This window comes from Paramacrobiotus metropolitanus, unplaced genomic scaffold (genome assembly GCF_019649055.1).
Source record: "Paramacrobiotus metropolitanus isolate TYO unplaced genomic scaffold, Prichtersi_v1.0 Parri_scaffold0000158, whole genome shotgun sequence".
Taxonomy (NCBI): Eukaryota; Metazoa; Tardigrada; class Eutardigrada; order Parachela; family Macrobiotidae; genus Paramacrobiotus; species Paramacrobiotus metropolitanus.
The window spans coordinates 177,642-200,225 of record NW_026570378.1 but is presented as its reverse complement, the minus strand read 5'-3'; the positions used below and the strand labels follow the sequence as shown (position 1 = coordinate 200,225).

Here is a 22,584-nt window from a genome sequence, read left to right as displayed (position 1 = left end):
CGCTGTCCACGCTTTCGCTTACGGGCGTTCGCCAGCTGCGTGTAAGCCCGGCCCTCCCGTTTTCGGTGTGGGAGAAAAGGTGAGCTGTGAAGTGGAGTATGAGCATTCATGTTGGATGAGCCGGCGTGGGTGAGGGCAGCGCTGGAGATTCCTCTCCGAGCGGAGATGTCACGAATTGTTGCAAGGACGTCGACCGGATTCGTAGTGCGGCCAATTGTTCCGGAATTCCCGGGACCTTGCGTACTCCCAGTTGCAAACAACGGTCCTGCACTGGCGCTTGCCGGAGCTAGCGCGCCGTTGGATGATGATGATTGTAAATGATGGCAGGAACATAAATGTGCACATGCCGGATTTTTGCAGACAAGGTACCCGTCCGGGTTTTCAATAGTCTCAGTCCCCGGAATCCAAACTGTGCAGTTACAAAGACCACACGAACTAAGTGCTGCTTTACCATACACAGAACGTAGCAAATCTGCCATTTTATTTCGCAATATAAAGAGCAGTTATTATTTTTTTATTGAAAATACAACGGAAGAACTCTCTAATGAATTGGCGAATTTCGGTGAGCTTGCCAAGTGCGCAAAGTTACAAATTATGTCAGCATGTGCTGTATTTTGCGCAAGTGTTGTAATCGTGATTAATGAGTACTGGCATCCCGGATTCAAAAACAAAAGAAGGAGGTCACTCTTGAAAAAGTCTGTCTAGCAGTCGGATCTAATATTATCATCTTATGCTGACCTTTTACCATACAGTACTTACATGAACGCAAGCAAGCAAGTATTTACATGAACAGCGAGAGAGACTGCCAGGCAGAAGATTCTGTAACGTGTGACAGGAGCATCCGTTTTCTTGCAGGCACTGCATCGCTTAATCAGCAGTTTTCAAGTTTTAATTTTGAATTATTGAGCTCATCAATCTGCCTAAAACTGCAATGCAAGAAAATTAATAATCTCTTGTTGCGCATAATATATAAACGATTTATACATAACAACAGCAGTGCACACATAGTATTTCAAAAACAAAAGAACCCTAAATAATAGAAAGTAAAAACGCCTTGCGAGAAGCATTACGAAACGTCTATGAAAAAACAAGCAGTTAGATATTAACAAAAATACCAAAAATTTTATCAGTTAGATGACTGCAAAGGTCCAATCCCAACCAATCCTAACCAATCCTAACTAATCATTCCACCTAGTTTACTCCAAGTTTCCGTAAGTATGCAACATATAATTCATCATCTCTTCGTAGCGCGAAATGCCGGAAATCATATCTCCTTCTTCTTCCGGAAAGCGGCTGTACAAGTCGTTTAGATTTTCCTCCGTCAGTGGGAGTACAATGTTGGGAACAATAACACCAGACTCTTCTGCGACGTCTTCCGGCAGTGGTCCATCCACAACAATGCCATATATCCCGATTTCCGTTGGGTCAATGTCAGCTCCTCTTGGGCCGCTTGTAAACAGGCCGCTGGCATATAAAGCTCTTGGACTGTGTCCGCCCTCACTAGTTAGGCGATGAGAGTTGTAGCTAGCGACGAACTGCTGCAGAGAACTATTAATTTTTGGCAGAAATATCCTGTGCAAACAAAATAAATGCATCTCGTTGTCTGAATCAAGAATTCCGCTTTGCTCCAGTTGGATAATAATTGATTTGTAGTAACTTGTTACTTTGCTCGTCACATCCCTCCAAAGTCGCTCTATGCGCTGATTGTGCACGGAACGGCCACAAATAAAACTTCCTCGGCCCTCCCCGCGCTTTTCTTCCATGTAGCGTCTTACATCAACGTTTTCGACACCCCGATCTCCTCTTACTCGAGACGGCAGCGCACCTAGCGCTGCTGCCCCCTCAATAAAGCACCGCAGCACTGTTTCGGCTCTGTTGTTATCGTTACACCTGAGGAAAACAACGAGACGAAAAAATCCATCGATACAGCCGTGTGTTACAAGCTTCCAGTTGATCAGCTTACGATTGCCATCGAGATGCCATAGAGAGTTCGGCCCAGCAACTTTGTACTGACGGCGGGGGATTATTGCTGACCAACGCTCCAGTACTCCCCACGGATCTCCCCTTCGAATTGAATCGCGCACACGATGCCGAGATACACGTAAACCTTTGCTCCGAATTCCTCCGCAAACCATAATCGATCCTAAACAGGGCGCTTGCACGATTATCGAGCGAACGTGTTCATCCAGTTGCTCATCGGAAATAACGGTATGGGCCTGGTTATCTGCTAAATGTAATTCTTTTCTCCGCCGCTGCAATGTTTTCGTTGAAATTCGAAGAAGACCAGAAATTTCAGTCCAAGTTAAACCTTCACCGCGTAAAACTTCCAACACGTTTCTATCTAGGACAATCTTGGGCCGCCCGTTGGTTCGTTCCAGCTTGACGCGCAGTAGTTCCGGTTGCTCTTCTACAGGATCCTCAGTCTGCAGAAGTTGTAAATGAAGTTGTTCGTGTTCGGCAAGTAACGTTAGCTCACTACTTCTTAGAATAATAATCTTTATTGCTTGTTAGTTTTTTATTCAGAAATTGTGCCAATAAACATGACTTTAAGAAAACACAAATGAACGCATACTCAAGAAAATATTTAAATTTTATTAATTTTAGTATATCGAAATTAATTACCTTACCTGTCGATAGGCCAACCGCACGCGATTTAGCAGTGCTAGAAGTGTTCTGCGATGAAATTCCAAATCAGTTTCATTTGCCATACCGTCTAAGGGATCGTCTCATATCTATAGCGAAACTAGCTTCCGTGCAGTACCCCACCGTCCCAAAACAGCAGATACGGGATACGGTATGCCGGTTTTCGATTCGCGCATCTGGTTACCCATGAAAAGATTCGGGACGGAGGTACGCAGCGTATCCCAGAGCGTCCCGTATTCGCAACGGGTAGATACGATGCTTCGCGCAACGTATCTCGTAACCTGTACTAACCCTGCGTCTCATATCAAGCGGAAATGGTGAGCGCCTTTTTTTCGCATACCGTCGAAAACAAAGAAAAACGATACGGTACGCGAAGCCACCTCCAGAGGTGGCTTTCCCTGGTATCTCTGTTATAAAAATTTCATAAGAACTTTTTCGTGTAACCACTGGAATGAGATTTCATTTTCTTTCGTGTTTATGGAAAATTTTTCAAAATGGAGTATGATTCCATTTCTTCGGATGACGAAGCCGAAAGCACTACAAACACTGTGGGCGCTGTATGCATGTCCGTTTGTAGTGTGATTCAGAACTTATTTGGGGGCTTAAAACACTTGAGTGCGAAGGGACTTCTGTCTCGCGGGGATAACGAAAACGTTAATCGGCGAGAAATTCGTTCTGCTGCACAGAATCTCTACAACCGTTATCCTGGGCGATTGTTTTTGGAGACGTACCACATTAATCCGGATGTGTTTCGTGAAATTGTGGAAAAATTACGGCCTTATTTTGAACGAAGTACGACGAAAAAACCTTATGCAATAGAGTGCAAAATAGCTGCCTGCATTCATATGCTAGCACATGGATCGTCGGTACGGTCTCAGTGTGAACTCCATGGTTTATCCCGTTCAACTGCAAGTCGTGCTTTTCGGATATTTTTGAATGCAGTGAAAAACGAGTACTGGTCACTGATTAAGTTTCCCGAAGAAGGAGGCATGATACGTTCGGCTCGTGAGTTTGAAGAGAAGGGACTGCTTTATGGTGCTCAGTGGATGCCAAAAATACTGGGAGCAGTGGATGGAACACACATTAATATTAAGGCGCCGCGCTTTCGCCCAGAAAGTTATGTCAACAGGAAAGGAGAACTGTCCTTAAATGTACAAGCTTGCGTGAATTCTTCATTGGAATTTATCCATCTGTATGTGGGAGCTCCAGGAAGAGTGCATGATCAGAATGTTTTTGATAATTCGGGACTGGAAGCCTTAATTCCAGAGAACTGGATGATTCTGGGTAAGCGTAGGCGCTAACAAATACGTACAGTTACTTATTATTTTGTATGTAATAAGCAGCTGTTTATATGTGCGTACTGTAACTGCTTAATTCTGCACTGTTGTTAATTTAAGCAATTGTTTAATTAAGTACTTTATTAATAAAGCCGTCATTCTTCTATTAGTACTGTCAATCATGTTATACGAGGTGTTTTTTTATTATACTTGTAATTTGTAGGTGATGGTGGTTATCGTGCGACGCGAAAAGTATTAACGCCGTTCCGAGAGAACGGCCGCCTATCTGCTAAACAAGAAGAATTCAACGAAATTCAGTCAAGTCTGCGAAAAGTTGTAGACAGAGCGTTCGGGGTTTTGAAACGGCGATTTAAAATTTTGAAGTATTTGGATTATGATGACATGTGCACCATGAAACACATTATTATAGTTTGCTGTCTGCTTCATAATTTGGACATCCAGTCTGCGGATGAATTTACGTCGGATATGGATAACGATCTTGAAGACTTTTATCTGGACGACGACGATGGTGTTGACGAAGGATCGTTTGGCGACTTCAAAAACGCACTCGTAACGCGCATGCTGCCAGATTCGCTGGGATAAGTAATCGGTGAGCGAAGTATTAGTTTATGAATTTTAGTGACAGTAAGGCTTACGTTGTTAACGGGCTGCTGACCATGATCAGCTACGTTTTTTGTTGCATTGCGATCTTTTCCATGATGTTTTATTGCTTGACGGTCGGGATAGAAGTTTTCTCTGGGAAGTCTTTAAAGTGTACCTTTCATGTTGACTTTGTTGTGCAAAATGTTGATTATGCCAGATGGTTATTTTTTTTGCAGTTGCGTGCTGGTGCTTTTCAATGCTTTTTTGACAAAATTGTTGCAGCAGCAGTTTGTGTGAATTTATTACAACGTTCAGTGTTATTAAGTAAATTATACAAAATTATACATCAAAGAAGTCGTTAAGCGCTATCTTTATTCATAATGCAGGTTTTCGGTGACTTCCAGAGTACAACAAAAATAACTACACCAGAATTTCTCCAGATTTACCACAATAATCTCACAACGTGGGACTCCCGTTTCACAAGATTTCACTTTAAAGAAATTTCACCCTTCCTCTAAAACCGCCACAACTTCCTCTACTCCCAGCTCAACCTCGACATTATATTGACGCTCAAACTTCAACTTTGCTAGCTCAACCTTCATTCTCTCAAGTTTGACCATCTCAGTCAAGGAGGTTCGCATATCATCCATGATGGCCACGGATCGCGTCATGAGTTTCACAGTCTCACCAGCGGCGCTTCGCTTTTCACTTTTTTTAGCCTTTTTTGCTTTTTCCGCGCTTCCAGCTGGAGATCCAACAGGAGTATCCTGTGGTGTATCGTCGTCACTAAATTAACATTTCAACATTTTTGTTTTAACCATGTCGACTTTACAGATTACAAAGGCAGTATCGGAGTACATGAAAATATCGAACATGTTTACCTGAGGTTCATTTCACCGTCCTCGCAACCGATATCTTCCAAAGCACTACTCGCAGAACCGCTTCCTAAAGCTACCGAATTATTGGCAAAAGCAATATCGTCTCGGTCTCCGTACGTCTTGTCAAATAGTTCGAATAAATAGTATTTTACTTCGCCGCTCTCTCCGGTGACATTTTTTCGTTTTTTCTCTGCCTGCAAGTAACCACAAAAAATCCACAATGTATTTATCAGTTTGTAAAATCTACTGTTAATGCGTAATTACTGGTGGCATGTGTGAACTGATACAGACAAACAAGTTCGACATAATTAATTAGGCTTACAAGCCGAGAAAAAACTTTCATAAAATTTATTCACCTTATATTTCTTCCACGCATTTTCGTACGAGATCTTCAGGTTTTCGCTGGTTCGGTTACCCAGGGCATCTTTAAAAACGCTCTGCATTTCTTGGAAAACTTTTGACCAGAACTTCGCCTTACTGGTACAGCGTCGGAATTCATCTTCGCGGTCGATGCGAGTAGCTACAAGCCACCTGAAAAAAACGATTTTACGTAGCTGTTGACCTGAAAGCACATCTGCAGCCATCGGTTAGAGAAAAAAGCACACAACATAGGCATCAGATATTACTCACTTCATCTTTTTGGGAGACAGGGGAGCAGATTTGGGAGGACGAGGCATCGTTCCGACAACTGGTCAGGTAAAACATGACAGTAAAACACGAGAATCACAAAATACTGTATTGCTGTGACATGTAAGTGCCGTTAACCGTAATTACTGAACCATTTTACGATGTTACAATACTGCTTATCATGACCAGTGGCACTTACTTTTGCTCACGAAGGCTTTGAAAGCTGGGGAAATTTGACGAAGAACTTCAGCTGCCCGTCCACAGATAACTGCGGTCTGCGAAGAAAAACCGATAGGCAGGTACCACATACGTTAGCTACAGCGCGATAATCAGGCCACTTTCAACCAAAAAACATAACTTTGAAAGATTTTGCCCGAACTTCGACGTTAAAAAGCGAGAACGTACGGACTGATAGGTTCTTGTACAGAAAACGTTATGCGCGGCAAGATGCGATCGAAGCGGTGAGACGCAAGTACAGCGATACGGCAATAAAGCTACAGATTCGATACAGGAAACCGATAGCGAGCACAGTTTCGATGCGCGTAGCCTGTACTGTACCTTGCTGACGCGCACCAAAGACTGTCCCATTTCTGTACCATAACGAAACTAGCTACGGTACTGTATCGTAGCGCGATACGCTATAGATATGAGACGATCCCTTATTCTGCGAGTTACGCTACCATAGACAATACATACAATTTTTGAGCGAGTTACGCTAGAGTTAAGTTTTCGAGGAGGCGAGTTACGCTTCAAAGTTACGTTATAACTCGATAACTCGAAAATAACTCGCGTTACGTTAAATAGTTAAAAATAACTGCACAGGTCTGTATCGAACTTTAAAGATTTGTTCACCATCACGTGTGTGGCTTGGTCTTGCGCGAATTGTTACAGTTTTGTCCAACCTGGCGCGGCATATTCGTAACCGAAACAGCTATATAGACACCGCATACATTGGTTTTGTAGATTTATATATGCTTCCGGTTGTACGTGACGTTCTTATTTAAAGTATCTTCTGATCATGGATGCAGGATTCAAAATACCTTAATCTGTATCAAGATTGACTAACCATAAGTGAAATTAACGGAGGCATACAATAAAAGTTTTGTCTAAGCATTGTGTCCGTACCTCCCACCTGTTTTGTTATTTCCTTTTACCGGGCCGTTATGGTCTTCATTAAGCATTCAGTTAAACGTGGGTTCCGGCTCAAAGCCCAAAGACCACAGGAAACCGCATTCCCTCAACCTTCAAAGTGGCCTCGAGCTCGTGTAATTTCTAGTTATTTAACCGCCAAAACTTTTCACATTCCACGTAAATAGCCGCATCCGTCTGGAAAGCACGTTTACAAGTACGGCTGTACGGGAATACTTCTTAAGCCTTAAGGCTCTTTTACGTTGACGCTTACACTCCTCTGACACCATGCATTTTTCGGCATATAACAACTTCGTACTACAGCATAGCATAAACTGCTTTAGATGTGCAGAGCTCTTTGAACATAAGCGATGTTATTATGTCAATACAGTATATTATTATTTAATAACACAGTATGTTATTAAATACAGTATGGTAAATTTTACCATTCTGTAATCGCTGCATTATATTTGTACTATACTGAGTATACTTATCGTCTTATAGACAGTTGCAGTACACATCTTTACATACTGATAAAACATCCAATAGACTTTGGTCTTCTGGTAAAAGTGTTACAGAATATATAATTCCGGTACGTAGGTATAAAAATGGACACATAGACACATATACAGATATGTATATACATGGTACACAAACAAATACCGACAATGACATGCACTTGTACAACATTCGCGGCATGAATGACAGTCATCATTTCTCAAAGCCACAAAATAATGTGCCAACAATTTTGTTATTGTGCCGAAGAAGTCCACGGCTTAAAAATTTAAAGATTTAAAGGTTAACCACCGGTATTATGTTCAACATAACCTTTGCTTACCAAAACGCATAATAGTTAATTGCTTTACGTTTTGTTCTTTCGCAGTTAAGTAGCTGATTCGTGCCATGCATTGGAACCTAAGTCTAACCGCTGTTGACCGGATAGTCCTTCTTCGTAATATTATTGCTTCACACAATGTTTACCACTTTAAAATCCGATATGTTTTGTAACTGTACTTTAGTCACCAATCCTGCTATGCTAGGCCGAATACGGTTGCACTGTGAACTTGCAGCTGGGCCAATACATACATTTGACAGCTGTATTATGCGATATTCTGGTTTCCCGCTTCTGGTTCGTGATACGGTATATGCTTAGTTGAGTCGTAGTTTTTGCAGTTTGACTCGGTATAACACTGCAATATTTTATTACCTTGGAACAGTGCGTAAATAAAAATGAATAGCAAATCAGAAGTGTTTGTGATCGGTTGTCTGAAACTGCATAATTATTTCTGGTTTTGCATTAGCCATTATGCACATTAGCGGCTACTTCACTTTAATACCGGTACGGAAACTAATCAGCTCGCGTCTGCTGCGCATCCTTGCGTATTGTGTAATGGAAGCTTACATTATTCTGCAGTTTGTCACGAAGGTCGTCAGGGCTGTCAGATTAATGCAAGGAACATCTGTAATTACTAATATGCCAAGAAAGATAATGTTGGCTCCAATACAAGCCACCTTTCCACTGACAAGACTAGCTTATTCCGCTCCGATTTGGCGACTGGAGGGCTTGTTATCGGTTTATTCTGCATCAGTCGTGACAACCTTTAAGCCATTCATACAACCGAATCACAAGATCAAAAAAGCAATTATTTCAGTACTTCTTTTTATCGTCTATCCTGCTTCGAATGTAGTGTCGAGTTTAATGGAATGGAGCACGGGAATATGGAACTTTGGAGATATGCTTTCCAATTACACCGTTTTGTTACACCGTTTTGGAGCTCAGTGCCAGACCGATTGCCATTTGCGCTGAATTTTTATATGCTGCCTGCTGGATGGGCTATCAATATCTCCAGTGTGCTCTGATTATGTTTCCGTACATCGAAGGACTACAAAAAGCGGCGTTTCGAGACACCATTGACGCTTATTCCAGGAACGTTGTTGATTCATTCAAACTGGAGAGTGTACTGGAAACACACTAATTAGTGGTCTGTCAACGGTTATACACGTATAATCAACACCTGTCTTGGCTGAATATGATAACCTTTAAGGAAAAGCTTTTGATTAACATGGGGCATATCAGTATGCAGTTTTTCTCGATGACCTTATGGACTAGCGTTATCGTTACATACTTACATTGTTGTATTTGACAATTAAATTGGCATCCAACACGTACAGAGCACGTTGTTGCACTGCAGCTGTTTTCATCGCTATAACGAAATGGTACGAATTGACAATTTCCACCGTACTTGTCGTTTTCAACAAGGCATTATTGATTTAGCTTAATTATAACGCCATAAAATTTCATGGGCTCATTTGTAGAATGAGAGCCTAATCAATTTACTGGAGCGAATGTTGGCCTTTGATAGACCGTCATCTGACAACCATATCATTGTGAGACACCATTTAGATCAAATATCCACCATGGAGCCTCGAGTAACCTTAGCTGACATACTTGTCAATCGAGACCGCGTGGTTGGGGTAAGTTCCAGCCTCAGCTGTTTAGTTTCATTATGTAATTGCAATCTGGCTGATTCACATAGCATAATTATAAAGATGCTTATTGCGTCGTATCTGTACAAATGTACGGCGCTTTAAATAATATAGCAATGTAACGGATTAACACTGGTTTAAAGCGTACAAGTACTGGATTAAAAATTATTTCTGCTTTGCAGATTATTTGTGGCGTGTTTGGCTATGTTTTGGTCGTAGCAGAACTGAGCGACAAGCATCGCTAAAAATCGAGTCGAGATGACCAAAATTCGAATGCAGTGAACCAAATGCCGCGGATGAAGACAACGCACAAACCAAGATATTAGTACTTAAAGTAATCATGTTTCTTTAGAAAATGACCGCAGGCTAGCTAAATGAACAGACTTACTTATATGCACCAAATTTTTTTAAGTGCTTATTCATACAATTTATGCAAGGCCACAATTAAACTATGCAGTCTACAAATGTTTTCAGTTATAATTAGTCGATTGGGATGCTAATTTATAAAGCTGTCATCCAAATAGTGGAACAGCCTAACTGATTCCATCTTCCCTTGGCTTACTTGTCAATCCTGTATTCCTAAGTGGTTACGAACCTATGCATAAGATCGACGTTAATTTGATGCGCTTCGCCATTGACATGCTCCCTCTTTACGTATATCATCTCGTAGTCTAAACTCTTTCTTAATTTTGGTGTCAAAAAAAGCTTTAATATATCTGTAGTATTTCTATTACTGCGCAAAGTGGCTGTATGGAAAAACTGTATATCTAGAGCAGATACTAGCAAATATAGATGCGGACTGGAAAGAATCTTATTAAACTGAAAACTACCTATTGAAAACAATTTGCGTTTATGATAATAATTATCATAGCGGAGCATCAATTAAATCTGTAGTCCAAAGGCAGTCCGCGTCTTGTCCTGCTGGTATCTTCGACCGTATCTTCAGACACAGATGTCCATTATTCCGAAACGTTAGCTCGGCACCTAATCGGGAGACAAGTACAGAGCATTTAGTTGGAATGTTTAAAAGTAGAAACATAGAGTAGTAGCTTATGTCTAGTTTATTTCGCGCAAAGGGCGAAGCCGACGCGCATTTTTACAGGAAAATCTCTAGAAATTATACAAAAAAATAGTTCGGGACAGCTTCGAAGCGCGAAGCCAACGCATTTTTCCAAACAAATCGCTAGAAATTCTATAAAAAATAGTACGGGACAGAAAGCAGTGCTCAGCTCGCTCTTGACCTCTGATTGCCGCTCGCTCCGCTCGCCCATCGATAAACGACCACTCGGCTCGACTCGGCTCGCGCCAGTAGCGGTAAAAGCCTGCTCATTCGGCTCGCGAGCCGCCAGCGCTCACGAGCCGAGCCAAGGCTCGGCGCTCGCGCAGAGCTCTAGTCTGAATGGCAGTTTCTACACGCAGCAGGGTTCATACGAGTAAAAATGAAGTCTTACCTTTGAATTGAGGTGTCACCCATTCAGCCAATCCATACGGGTAATGATACAGTCCAACGCGCCAGTCGTCTTGCATCTTCACAAATGACCGACAGTCACCGCCGCCGGAATTCGCTGTCCACATAACTTGCAGTGTATTGGTCTGATACAATACCAGATTTCCGTTGCTCTGTAAGTACAGGCAAGTTGTGTTGTCGGTAGAGCAGAACTGCTCTTCAGCGTAGAGGTAATCGCCTATTTTTAGAGTCCCCACTAAAATTGGAGAAACTTTATTACGCTCGTCGCTAAATAAAACTCAAGAACAGCTTTGCTAATTCACCTGGAAGTGGTCGATCGCGTTTCTTCAGAGAGCACTTCATGGAAGCATGTGCGGCGATATCCACGCCGAATGCCAGTGGAGTGAGGCGGCTAACTAACATCAGTCGCAGATTCTGTATGTCCTTAGAGAATTGCGCAATTGCAGTGGCAAACTCATTTTTCATGGACTGCTCTAAGGATTGCACGCGAGCCGATAACGCCAGGTTGGATTGTGCGGTCGTATTGGTCAACTCTTTCTTTATAGACTGTTCTAATGACTGAACGCGATCGGACAAAGCCTGGTTGAATTGTGCTGTTGTATTGAATAAATAGTTTTTGATGGACTGTTCTATGGATAGAACGCGTTGGGACAGTGCCAGATTTCCACTCGAACAGGTGGCCACGACTTTTTCAAGGTTCTGCACCAGGGCAGCAGTATCGCGACCTAGACGCATAGTCCGTGATGAAAAACCATCAATTAAACTGGTTTGTTGAATCGTGGCCAGGTAGTAATTGGTTTATCGCTATACGTAGTACCGGTAAAAGAGTCAACTGACCGCTTTCCGAAGAAACATTCGCCACGAATCCGCTGGACGCTTTAAATCGTTCTTGAGCATTTTTTAAGGCTTGAGATTTTGAGGGATCCTCGAATGGGTTCCACACGCCGGATGCCAATTCCGATACACAAGCCAGGACCATAACTTTCATAAGAACGATAACTTTCTTTGATGACATCTCTTCGACTCGATTAATTTTTACCGCTATTCTAGACAGTATATTAAGGGGCTGCGTAGCAGCAAACTGGGTTCTTTCACTTCTTTGTGACCGAAACAGACACTGCATACAATCTGACTAAATGAGGAGGCTACGGTCTATGTTAAAAAGCCAGCGAACAGCCTTTTTGCCCTCTGAGGCTGGTTGATCAATGCAGCCTCTCTGTTGTGACTATAAATAGACTGAAGACAGCGCATTCCGGTGCTGCCAAAAAGCGCAAGCGGAGTGCTGCCTTGCTGTATCGATCAATCGCGCACATGTGTGTGTGAGTGGGTAAATCCGCTCGCATTCACTTACACACGTATGAGTGTGGCTGTCTGTGCGCGTACTAGCTGTACAAACCGGTTTTCGCTGTCTTCGCTACAACGCATACCCTAAACCCGTAGCTTCCTTTCTTGCTCGCATTGTACACCGGTTTGTAAATTGTAGCGTTATATATAGAGCATACTACTATATATTACGAGTATTTGCATTGCTTGCGGTTGTACCCGACACTATTATTTAAAGCGTCTTCCGGTCATAAATGCAGGATGCAAAGTTTCTTAATTTTATCAAGGTAATTATTGGAGGCATGCAGTAAAAGTTTTGTGTAAGCATCGTATCCGTATCTCCAAACTGTAATGCTAGCTTTTTTAACATGGTCGTTATGCTCCCCAACAACGCGTCATTCCGTTAAAGTTTGGTTCCGGCTTAAAACCACAGATCAAAAGAAGCCGCATTCCATCACCCTTCAATGTAGCCGCGAGCTCGTGTAACTTCTAGTAAGTTTACCGCCAAAATTTCCTACATTCCACGTATATGTTCGCATCCGTCTGGAAAGCACGCTTACTACTACCGATAAATTCTTGACGCCCTAAAGCTTTTACCGTTAGCACACCTCTGACAACATTTATTTCAATGCATATAAAAGCTTATCATAACGGCGTAGCGTATTAGTTGTATTGTTCAATAAATGCGCAGTAAGCAGTGCTTATGCTTAATGCCGTATGCTTAATGCTTAAGCCGTATGCTTAATGCTTACTACTGTCTTGATGCACTCGTAACTGCTTCTGCTGCAGTTATGTTAGCCAGTCTTTCCGATCTTTGTATATGTATTTATGGGGTACGATACAACGATGACACGGTTACAATAGGTTCTAATCGTAAGCTAAAAACATTTGATACACAAGCGCATGTATAATGTACGCAAGACAAAACAGTACTTACTTGTTTGAATAAACTCCTGTAGATCTTTCTTGCAATGGACCTGTCATAAGAATGAGATCAGAAACTTTTAAAGAGCCCTAGAGTAGGTGTGCCATCATTTTCTTATACCGTGCACTGCCGGACCCACCAAAATACTGCAAAAATTTATAACTAGAAAAATGCACGTTGGCGTGCCTTAACAGACCGGAGCGAAGCGATTTCACAGCTTGGTCAAGAAGCTTTGTTGTATGGCCCGCCGACAAAAATTCATTGACATTTTTTGTAAATCATTCTCGGACAACATGTGGGAAAAACTGAAAACCAGACTAAACTTTTTTGCCACCGTTCTTCTTTCATTTCTGTTCTTTCTTTCTTCTTTCAGTTTTAGTTTTTTCACTTTGTAGTTAAGCAAGCTTAGAGCAGTTGTTCCCATAATTTGCCACATATCACCCGTCAACAAATACAAATTGATCATTTTTAAGTTATCATCGTATGTCCAGTATCTTTTGCGAGTAGTTTCAAGTTATTTCTGACACTAAACCGTGATTACAGCGAAATTAAAACTACGGCAAATCTGCTTAACCCGGCAATGCCCGAGGTATCAAGGAATTTTTTGTCGAAGTTGCAAATTCATACCATAGAATAACAATAAATTACCCTGAACTATTTTTTTCAAAATTTTTGCTGCAGTAAATTTTTGCTAGAATAGAATTTGTTTAGAAGTAGTAGTTTAGAATTTGAAGGGGAGGTGGGTAGGTGGCACCGCTTGGGCATTAACGATATACAATACGGGCGGTGTGGGCAGTGGGCACGGTGGTTGCCGGTGCGACAACACACAAATTCCGTTGTACACAACATTATGGCTACTTGATCTACTCGAATCAACCTGGCTGTGGTAGCTGCTTACACTTTTCAATAGTTAGCTTGTGCAATTTAATTCATCATGAAAAGGTTCATGGTTGAATTTATAATCAAAAAATGTTTGATTTCCGGTCAGTATGCAACAGGGTAATGGTGGGCAGCGCCAGTTTACATGAGCATAACACTGATCATAGCCAGCCATATTTATTGTTGGCTGCTTCGATCACAACGTCGTTCTATTGTTCTTTTTCCTATTGCAGTCGAAGAAAATATTGTGATATGATAAGAAAAATGTTTTATTAGCATTTATGCTATTATAAAAGCACTGAGATGTCCTTATTTGTTTGATATTTTCAGTTAGCTGACAGTGTTATGGTTTAGCTACTCTCTTAGTACGCAGCGGCTGAATCATATGATGTGTGCGGCTCTGGTTATTGTGCCTGTTCAGGCAGCCTGTTACTGTCCTACGCCAATGCCCAAGCGGTGGAATTTCCACCAGCTGTTTTTGAAAATTCACAGTTTTTTTTTTACATAGGTGCTGCAGACTTTTGTGGGATACTGAAATTGTGAGATGCTCATATGAAGTTATCACCAATTTAATCCCAAATTTTTACCATAACAGCCGATTTAGATACACTTCGTAGAACTTAACGTTATTTTTTGAGTTGTTTCTGTTTTTCAGTGTAAATTCACAGTTTTTTCAAAAGAGCTGCAGACTTTTGTATAATACTGAAATTGTGAGATACTCATATGGAGTGTATCACCAATTTAATCCCAAATTATTACCATAACAGCCGATTTAGATACACTTCGTAGTACTTTACGTTATTTTTTCAGTGGGTTTTAAGCCATGTAGGTTTTTTAGGGTACACTATGCAACTAAAACACACTATCTTTGCTCTATCTAATCTAACGCATATGTAACCCAGGCAATAACAATAGTCCTGGTGTTGTAAAAATTGGCGAACTATACTAGCAGACGTTGCCGGTTTGAAGCAGTTAAACCCAGGGTCCCTAAAGCACCTCCTCCCATTAAAAATTCGTTTTTAGTTGTTGCCAGAGTTGAAGGTAATTAGTTTAGAAACCGTTTAGGTATCACAAGCCCGCTTCTCTAAATAAATGTTGTAACAAACAACGGAATTTTACGCAAACAATGGAGTGTCTATTTGCCAGTCGATTTTACCCAGCTCTGGGTGACCTTTTTGAATTATTGCCGGCACTGTTAAAATGGGTGATCACCCCAGTTACTTCTTACAACTGCCTAAGCCAGGGTTGGCATGGGTCTTCATTATCTAAGCCAGGGTGCCCTTACTTGTCGAGCTTCTTCTAAAAGTAAGTCACGTTTTATTCGAATGCGACATTGGGAAAGGTTGCTATTTGAAGTGCCCTATGTTCTTCATTAGCGTTTTAAGCATACAGGAAACACCACGTTACCATCAACGGTGCTTCCCCAACAGACACAAGATAAGCAGTGCAAAACTGTTCTACAGTCTCATGGCGTTATCGGGCTAGTCCGCGGTAAAGTCATATTTGGGACTTTCGTAACGGACACAAGTGAAGCACTGCAAAACTACTGTATAGAGCCGTGACGTCATCTGACGTATCCAGGATGACGTCATAGCTGGACTTCCGTAACGGACACAAGTGAAGCTAAGCATTGGAGCTGAATTAGGAAGACCTTCGCTTCGCTCCGGTCAATTAATAAGTTAACCGCATTTGAAAATTATGTAACATTAACTTTAGCTGGACAATATTCCGCAACGTTTGATAAATCTCTCTTATACGTTGTGTATTATTGAAATACCGAGCCGGGTGTGTGACGTGTAATGGAAATGCAAGACCAACCGCTCGATCATGACAGGATAATTTCCAAGCAGTTTAAAGGAAGACTGGCCTTGCCAGTTAAAAAACCGTTTTTAAATCCACATTACCAAGTAAACGCATATTATAGTATTGGAAAATTACATATATCGGCAAGCAGTTAGTTCAGGTCGAGAAGACCGATCGCCATGATTTTTAAAAATTTACTACTTGCTAACAGCCGTTTATATGCCGTACATACATTTACACATTTTTGTCTTTAAACATTTTTCAAGCAACCTAAAGATAAATTGGAACATCGTTAGTTTTCAGAGCCAATATTGTTTCAAAACTAAGTGCTTAACACTCCAAAATCTGTATCTATCTTTACAATAATACACAGTCCCTGTTCTTCGGACAAACTGCTTTAACAGTAGAAAATTACAGTGGTGCTTCTGCGTAGATAAATTTGCCGAATTTGCGAATTCCTCTCGTGAATAAAAATCAGTCACGAACGATAGCCATTTTCAGTACTAGTATTACCAAACTGTACGAACAGGACTCGTATGACACGCGATAAGGGTAATCAAACTGCTCCGTTGCCCATGTGGCAACCGTCAATGGGTAATGGTAATTGGTAGAGCACGAGGCGTCCATCGTCCTGCCTTTTAAAAGTGACCGACAGTTACCCACCCCAGTGTATGATGTCCAGATAACCTCGTACGATTTTGTGCGGTAGAGCACCATATTTCCGTTGCTCTGCAGGTACAGGCAGGTCTGATTGTCGGTGGCACAGAATTGCTCTTCGGGATACAATTCATCTCCGGCTTTCATTATTCCAACTACAACAATTAATCACTTCTACTGTTGGTAAACTATTAGCATTCATGTAAAACAATTATAGGTTTACAAGGTATCATCTATACTTCCGTACACGATAATATGTACCGTCCTTGTGAGGACCGAACTTCAAATATAACATTATTTTGTCGGCTAATTTAATTGTCGCAGTGAACCAAAACTTTCCAGGAAAGGACCGTTTCTTTGTTTTAAAGAGCACTTCATAGCAGCCCGTGTGGCAATATCAGCGATGTTTTCTAAAGGAGCGATACGATTGACCAGTTCGGCTCGGAGACTCTTAATCTCCTCCTAAATATTGTTTGATTGCGTGCCCAAATAACCGAATGCTGCCTTCATAGCTTGCTCCAAAGATTGCAGACGGGCCGAGAGTGCTGTATAACCGTTCAGACATTGATACATGACCTTATCGAGCTTGTCCGGAATGGCGGTAACATCAGGCTTGATGGTACATCGACTAGTTCTCCGACTCTGAGTGGCGTGGAATTTTGAGCATTATCTTGGGCAGTAATTACATTTGGACTGTAACCAAAGGTTCCATAGCCGGTTCCGTCAGTGGATTGTCCAGAATCGTGCGCTTCGGCTTGGACAGGTCTTTCCATTCGGACTATGATAACTGCCTCCATAATCCGTGGGATAGAAATTATTACGCCAATCCGGAAGATTATTGAAATTCGGATCCAAATAACCAAATACCGTGAATGTAGAGAATATACAAACTAAGATAATAATACGTAGAGTAATCATGTTTGGATAGCAGAAAACGGCCAGAAGCTAACTGAAACAAGCAGCTCTTCTAATATAACACAAAATTTTCTTTGTTCGATCTTGGCTTATTCACATACTTTATACATTAGATACGATCCAATATTCAGCCAAGGTGGATCATATCCATAATCCACCTTGATTCAACTATGCATTATACAGTCTACTCTGTACAAGCGGTGCTGTGGTAGCACAACTGCTCTTATTTTGCGCATTAGGATAATTTGCAATAATGTCATCTGAACAGTCGGAATAGCGTAGCTGATTCTGTCGAGCACTCAGTCAGCTTCAAAGGACCTTTGTCTGCTCCGAGACGGCGCCGGTATTGTGTGCGTTGATAACTCGTCGACAGTGGCCGACTGTTGATCATCTCCAAATTACTTAAATGGAAGGTCGGGAATAGCGACCGCAACAATGAATGGCTTGCCTGAAATGAATGAATGGGATTTGGCCCGGTACATAGCACCAAATTTGTATACATCCACGGCAACTTTCGCTGTCGCGCACTCCCAAACACTTTTTTGCATTGCTTTATGACATTTTGTAGCCATAATGAGACTTTTGGTACACCTCCGGCGTTTAAACTTTTGGAATTTTATTTCACTAATATCTCCCGAACCGGATGTGGCGCGCACAAACGGTTTTTTCGCCTATGTATACAAATCCTTTGGCTACAAAAATTAATATCATAAAGCAATGCAAAAAAGTGTTTGGGAGTGCGCGACAGCGAAAGTTGCCGTGGATGTATATAAATTTGGTGCTATGTACCGGGCCAAATCCTTAAGTTGTTAACTCGTGTGTCCCTGAGTTGGTTATGCATAAAATAAGCGTTACTTCAATGTGTTTCGCCATTGTCCATCATGACGTACATCATCGGTACATGAAAATCGTCTGTCTAGATGCATTTTCCTGTTAATTCTGTGCTGTCAATAGTTTAAAGAAACTTTTACCGCGCAAAGCGAATGTATGAAAAGACTGTTTGTCTGCACTAGCAAACATAAAAGCGGTTTAGAAACCGAAACAAATTAAAACGTCCAAAAAAACTTTGCTGATCGGCTTATGCGTTGGTGATATCGGATGTCAGCCGCCTGGACGTTTTAATTTTACTGTACACATTAAATTTAGTCAGTTCTTCAGAGCTGATTTAAAACAGTGCAAATACAGAGATACTAATAAATAATTAATAAATAAATAAATTAACTATACTGGCGCAGCAATGAGATCCGTAGTCCAAAGGCAGTTCCCATCTTGCCCTTCTGCAATCTTCGACTGCATCTTCAGACAAAGATGTCCATTTTTCTGAAACGTTAGCTCGGCACCTAAATCGTGACAGAAAACATTTTGTTCGTAACTTGGTATATTTAAACGCTGAATCATGCAGTAGCTCAGGCCTTAATGGCGATTTCTAAACGAGTACTGCACATACAGCTATGTCCCTGCAAATGCGGTTGTTATTATGTTTTGCTAGATCACATGTTGTACCTCTGAATACAGGTGTCACCCATTCAGCCACCCCATACGGATAATGATACAGTCCAACACGTCCATCGCCTTGCATCTTGACGAAGGAGCGGCAGTCACCGCCGCCGGAATTCGTTGTCCAAATAACTTGCAGCGTACTGGTCTGATACAGAACAAGATTACCGTTGCTCTGTAAGTACAGGCATGTTGCGTTGTCGGTAGAGCAGAATTGCTCCTCAGCATACAGATAATCGTCTATTTTCATGGTCTCCACTAAAAATCACATGTGTTACGCACATCACTCTGAAAAGAATTAGGAATGACGTTGCTAACTCACCTGGAAGTGGTCGATCGCGTTTCTTCAGAGAGCACTTCATGGAAGCATGTGCGGCGATGTCCACGCCGAATGCCAATGGAGTGAGGCGGCTAACTAGCATCAGTCGCAGATTCTGTATGTCGTTAGAGAATTGAGCTGTTGCAGTGGTAAACTCATTTTTTATGGACTGCTCTAACGATTGCACGCGAGCCGACAATGCCAAGTTGGACTGGGTTGTTGTGTTGGTCAACTCGTTTTTTATAGACTGTTCTAAGGAATGAACACGATCGGACAAGGCTTGGTTGAATTGTGTTGTTGTATTGGCCAGCTGGTTTTTCATGGACTCTTCCAAGGATTGAACGCGTGTAGTCAGTGCCAGATATCCACTCGAACAGCTGGCTTGGACCTTTTCCAGTTTCTGCGCTAGGGCAGCAATATCGCGACCAAGCGTAAACGCATAGCCCGTGGTGACAAACCATCCGTTAAACTGGTTTGTTGAACCTTGGCCAATATTTGGTTTCTGTGTAGTGCCGGTAAACATGGACAACTGGCTATTCTCCACGGAAGGCGTATCAAGCAGTACACTGCTGCTGTTTGAAATGTTTTTAGCCACTAAGGAGTCGTTCGATCCGAATCCGCGATCCTCGAATAGGTTCCACTCACTGGACACCGCTTCCGATTCACAAGCTAGGGCCAGAAAGCTAAGAACGATAACTGTTATCAATGACATTTTCCTGACACGACAATCGTTTAACTGTAGTCTACACTGTAGCTAAAAGCTCTGTTCCGTATATATTGTATAAAACTGCGTTCTTCGTAACGAAATGGCTATATATCGGTTATACATCGGTTTCGTAGCGTTATATATATATATATATATATATATACGAGTATATATATACTCGCATCGCATTTTTCCATTGCTTCCGGTTGTACGTGACGTTCTTATTTAAGGTATCTTCCGGTCATAAATGCAGGATACAAAATGCCTTAATTTTAATCAAGGTCGACTACGTGAAGTTAACGGAGGCATGCAATAAACGTTTTGTCTAAACATTGCATCCGTACCTCCCACCTGTATAGTTATTTCCTTTTACCTGGTATAGGCTTCATTAAGCAATCCGTTAAACGTGGATTCCGGCTCAAAGCCTAAAGACCACAGGAAACCGCATTCCATCACCCTTCAAAGTGGCCTCGAGCACGTGTAATTTCTAGTTATTTAACCGCCAAAAATTTTCACATTCCACGTAAATAACCGCTTCCGTTCGGAAAGCACGTTTACAAGTACGGGTATATTTCTTACGCCTTAAGGCTTTCACCGTTAAGACGTTAAGATTAAGATTTGTTGACGTTAAGATTTCTCTGACACCATGCATTTTTCTGCATAACGTAACAACTTCGCACAACAGCATTTTGTAAACTGCTTTAGATGTGCAGTTATCCTTGAACATAAGCAGTATGTTCGTTACAGTACGTTAATTTACTATAAGCGCTGCAATATACTATACTATACTTTTAGTCTTACAGACATCTGTTATAGTACAGGTCCTTACGTATTAAAAATAAAAACATCCACACAGCACTTCGTATGTTAAAATTATTACAAAATATAGTCTTCTATATACATATAATTCCGGTACATAGGTGTAGATCTGGAAATAAGTACACTGTACACGGTACGCATACCGGCATGCACCTGTACAGCAGATGTGGCGTGAAATGAATGACAGCCACAATTTTTCAAAGCCACAGTGTGACAAGAGCTTTTTTATTGAGTGGACGAAGTCCTTGGCAGTAAAAATCTGAAGATTAAAAGTTAACCGCCCGGGTTCGGGTTAATATAACCGCTATACGTACACGGTTCCACAAAGCATAATTAATTGTTTTACGGTTTTTTCATTTGTAATTGACTAGCTGCGTTTGTACCGTGCATTGAAACTTAAGCCTAACCGTTGGTGACGGGGTAGCTATAGTCCTTCTTCATATTGCTACACAGTACACACAATGTTTACCCCTTTAGAATTCGATATGTTTGGTGTACAAGTACTCTAGTCAGCCACCCTATACTAAATACGGATGCACGGTGAAGTTGCAGCTGGACCAAGACATTTGACACTTGTTTTATGGCGTATATTTAGGATGCCCGGTTTGTGGTTCATGATACGGTGTATCTGTACTTTGGTTGAGTCGTCGTTTTTGCAGTTTGACTCGGTGTAATACTAATGGAGATATTTTATTACCTCGGAACAGTGTGCAGTTAAACATGAAACGAACATCAGGATTGTTTGTGATCCGCTGTTTGAAACTGCATAATTATTTCTGGTTTTGTATTATGCACATTTGCGGCTACTTCTGTTTACCGGTACGAAAACTAATCAGCTCGCGTTTGCTGCGTGTCTTTGTTTATTGTATAATGGGAGCGTACATTATTCTGCAGTTTACCGCAAATCTCGTCAGGGCCGTCAAAATAATGCAAGTAACTTCTTTAGTCACAAACATGTCAAGAAAGATAGTGTTAACTCCAATACAAGTAACCTTTCCCCTGACGAGACTAATTTATGCCGTCCAGATTTGGCGATTGGAAGGTTTTTTATCGGTTTATACTGCATCAGTACTAAACACCTTTAAGCCTTTTATAAAATCTAATCACATAATCAAAATAGCAGCTTTATCAATATTCCTTTTTATCGTGTATCCTGCTTCGAACGTAGTGTCGAGTTTAATGGAATGGAATACGGGAATATTGAACTTTGGTGATATGTTTACCAATTACACCGTTTTGGGGCGCAGTGCCGGACCGGTTGCTATTTGTGCTGAACTACTGTTCGCTGCATGCTGGACGGGCTATCAATCTCTTCAGTGCGCTTCGATTATGTTTTCGTTTATAGAAGGACTACAGATAGCCGCGTGTCGGGACGCCATTAACGCTTTTTCGAGGAACGTTGGTGATTCCGTCAAACTGAAGAGTGTACTGGACACACACTTAGTGGTTTGTCAACGATTGTGCACGTATGATCACCACCTGTCTTGGATAAATATGATGACCTTTACGGAAACGCTCTTGATTAACATGGGGCACCTGCAATTTGTTCTCGATGACTTTTTGGACCAGCGTGACCTCGATATACTTACATTGTTATATCTGGCATCCAGTGCGTTCATTGTAGCACTGC

The 22,584-nt window shown here is 41.5% G+C and overlaps 4 protein-coding genes across 5 annotated transcripts; 1 reads left to right on the top strand and 3 right to left on the bottom strand.

Annotated features, from left to right (window-relative positions):
* Positions 1–2,766: 2,766 nt before the first annotated feature.
* LOC129599950 (putative nuclease HARBI1) lies at positions 2,767–8,982 on the top strand. 2 transcript variants are annotated; one of them, XM_055498317.1, is made up of 3 exons: positions 2,767–3,927; positions 4,144–4,530; positions 8,845–8,982. In XM_055498317.1, exons 1-2 carry the CDS (start codon positions 3,138–3,140, stop codon positions 4,521–4,523), a joined length of 1,170 nt encoding a protein of 389 aa, XP_055354292.1. In that variant the 5' UTR covers positions 2,767–3,137; the 3' UTR covers positions 4,524–4,530; positions 8,845–8,982. The 2 variants fall into 2 exon arrangements, with proteins under 2 accessions (XP_055354292.1, XP_055354291.1); XM_055498316.1 differs by lacking the exon at positions 8,845–8,982 and having other exon boundaries at positions 4,144–4,838.
* LOC129599951 (uncharacterized) lies at positions 4,916–6,573 on the bottom strand. Its single transcript, XM_055498318.1, has 5 exons — positions 6,228–6,573; positions 6,032–6,089; positions 5,758–5,932; positions 5,405–5,595; positions 4,916–5,309 (listed from the first exon to the last, which is right to left on the bottom strand). Exons 1-5 carry the CDS (start codon positions 6,334–6,336, stop codon positions 5,027–5,029), a joined length of 816 nt encoding a protein of 271 aa, XP_055354293.1. The 5' UTR covers positions 6,337–6,573; the 3' UTR covers positions 4,916–5,026.
* A 1,461-nt stretch (positions 8,983–10,443) lies between the features above and the next one.
* On the bottom strand, positions 10,444–12,553 carry LOC129599965 (uncharacterized). Its single transcript, XM_055498335.1, has 4 exons — positions 11,949–12,553; positions 11,414–11,836; positions 11,095–11,346; positions 10,444–10,627 (listed from the first exon to the last, which is right to left on the bottom strand). The coding sequence occupies exons 1-4, from the start codon at positions 12,232–12,234 to the stop codon at positions 10,509–10,511; spliced, it is 1,080 nt and encodes a 359-aa protein (XP_055354310.1). The 5' UTR covers positions 12,235–12,553; the 3' UTR covers positions 10,444–10,508.
* A 6,124-nt stretch (positions 12,554–18,677) lies between these two features.
* On the bottom strand, positions 18,678–19,991 carry LOC129599969 (uncharacterized). The gene is made up of 3 exons (XM_055498340.1): positions 19,433–19,991; positions 19,117–19,368; positions 18,678–18,953 (listed from the first exon to the last, which is right to left on the bottom strand). The coding sequence occupies exons 1-3, from the start codon at positions 19,950–19,952 to the stop codon at positions 18,835–18,837; spliced, it is 891 nt and encodes a 296-aa protein (XP_055354315.1). The 5' UTR covers positions 19,953–19,991; the 3' UTR covers positions 18,678–18,834.
* Positions 19,992–22,584: the final 2,593 nt, after the last annotated feature.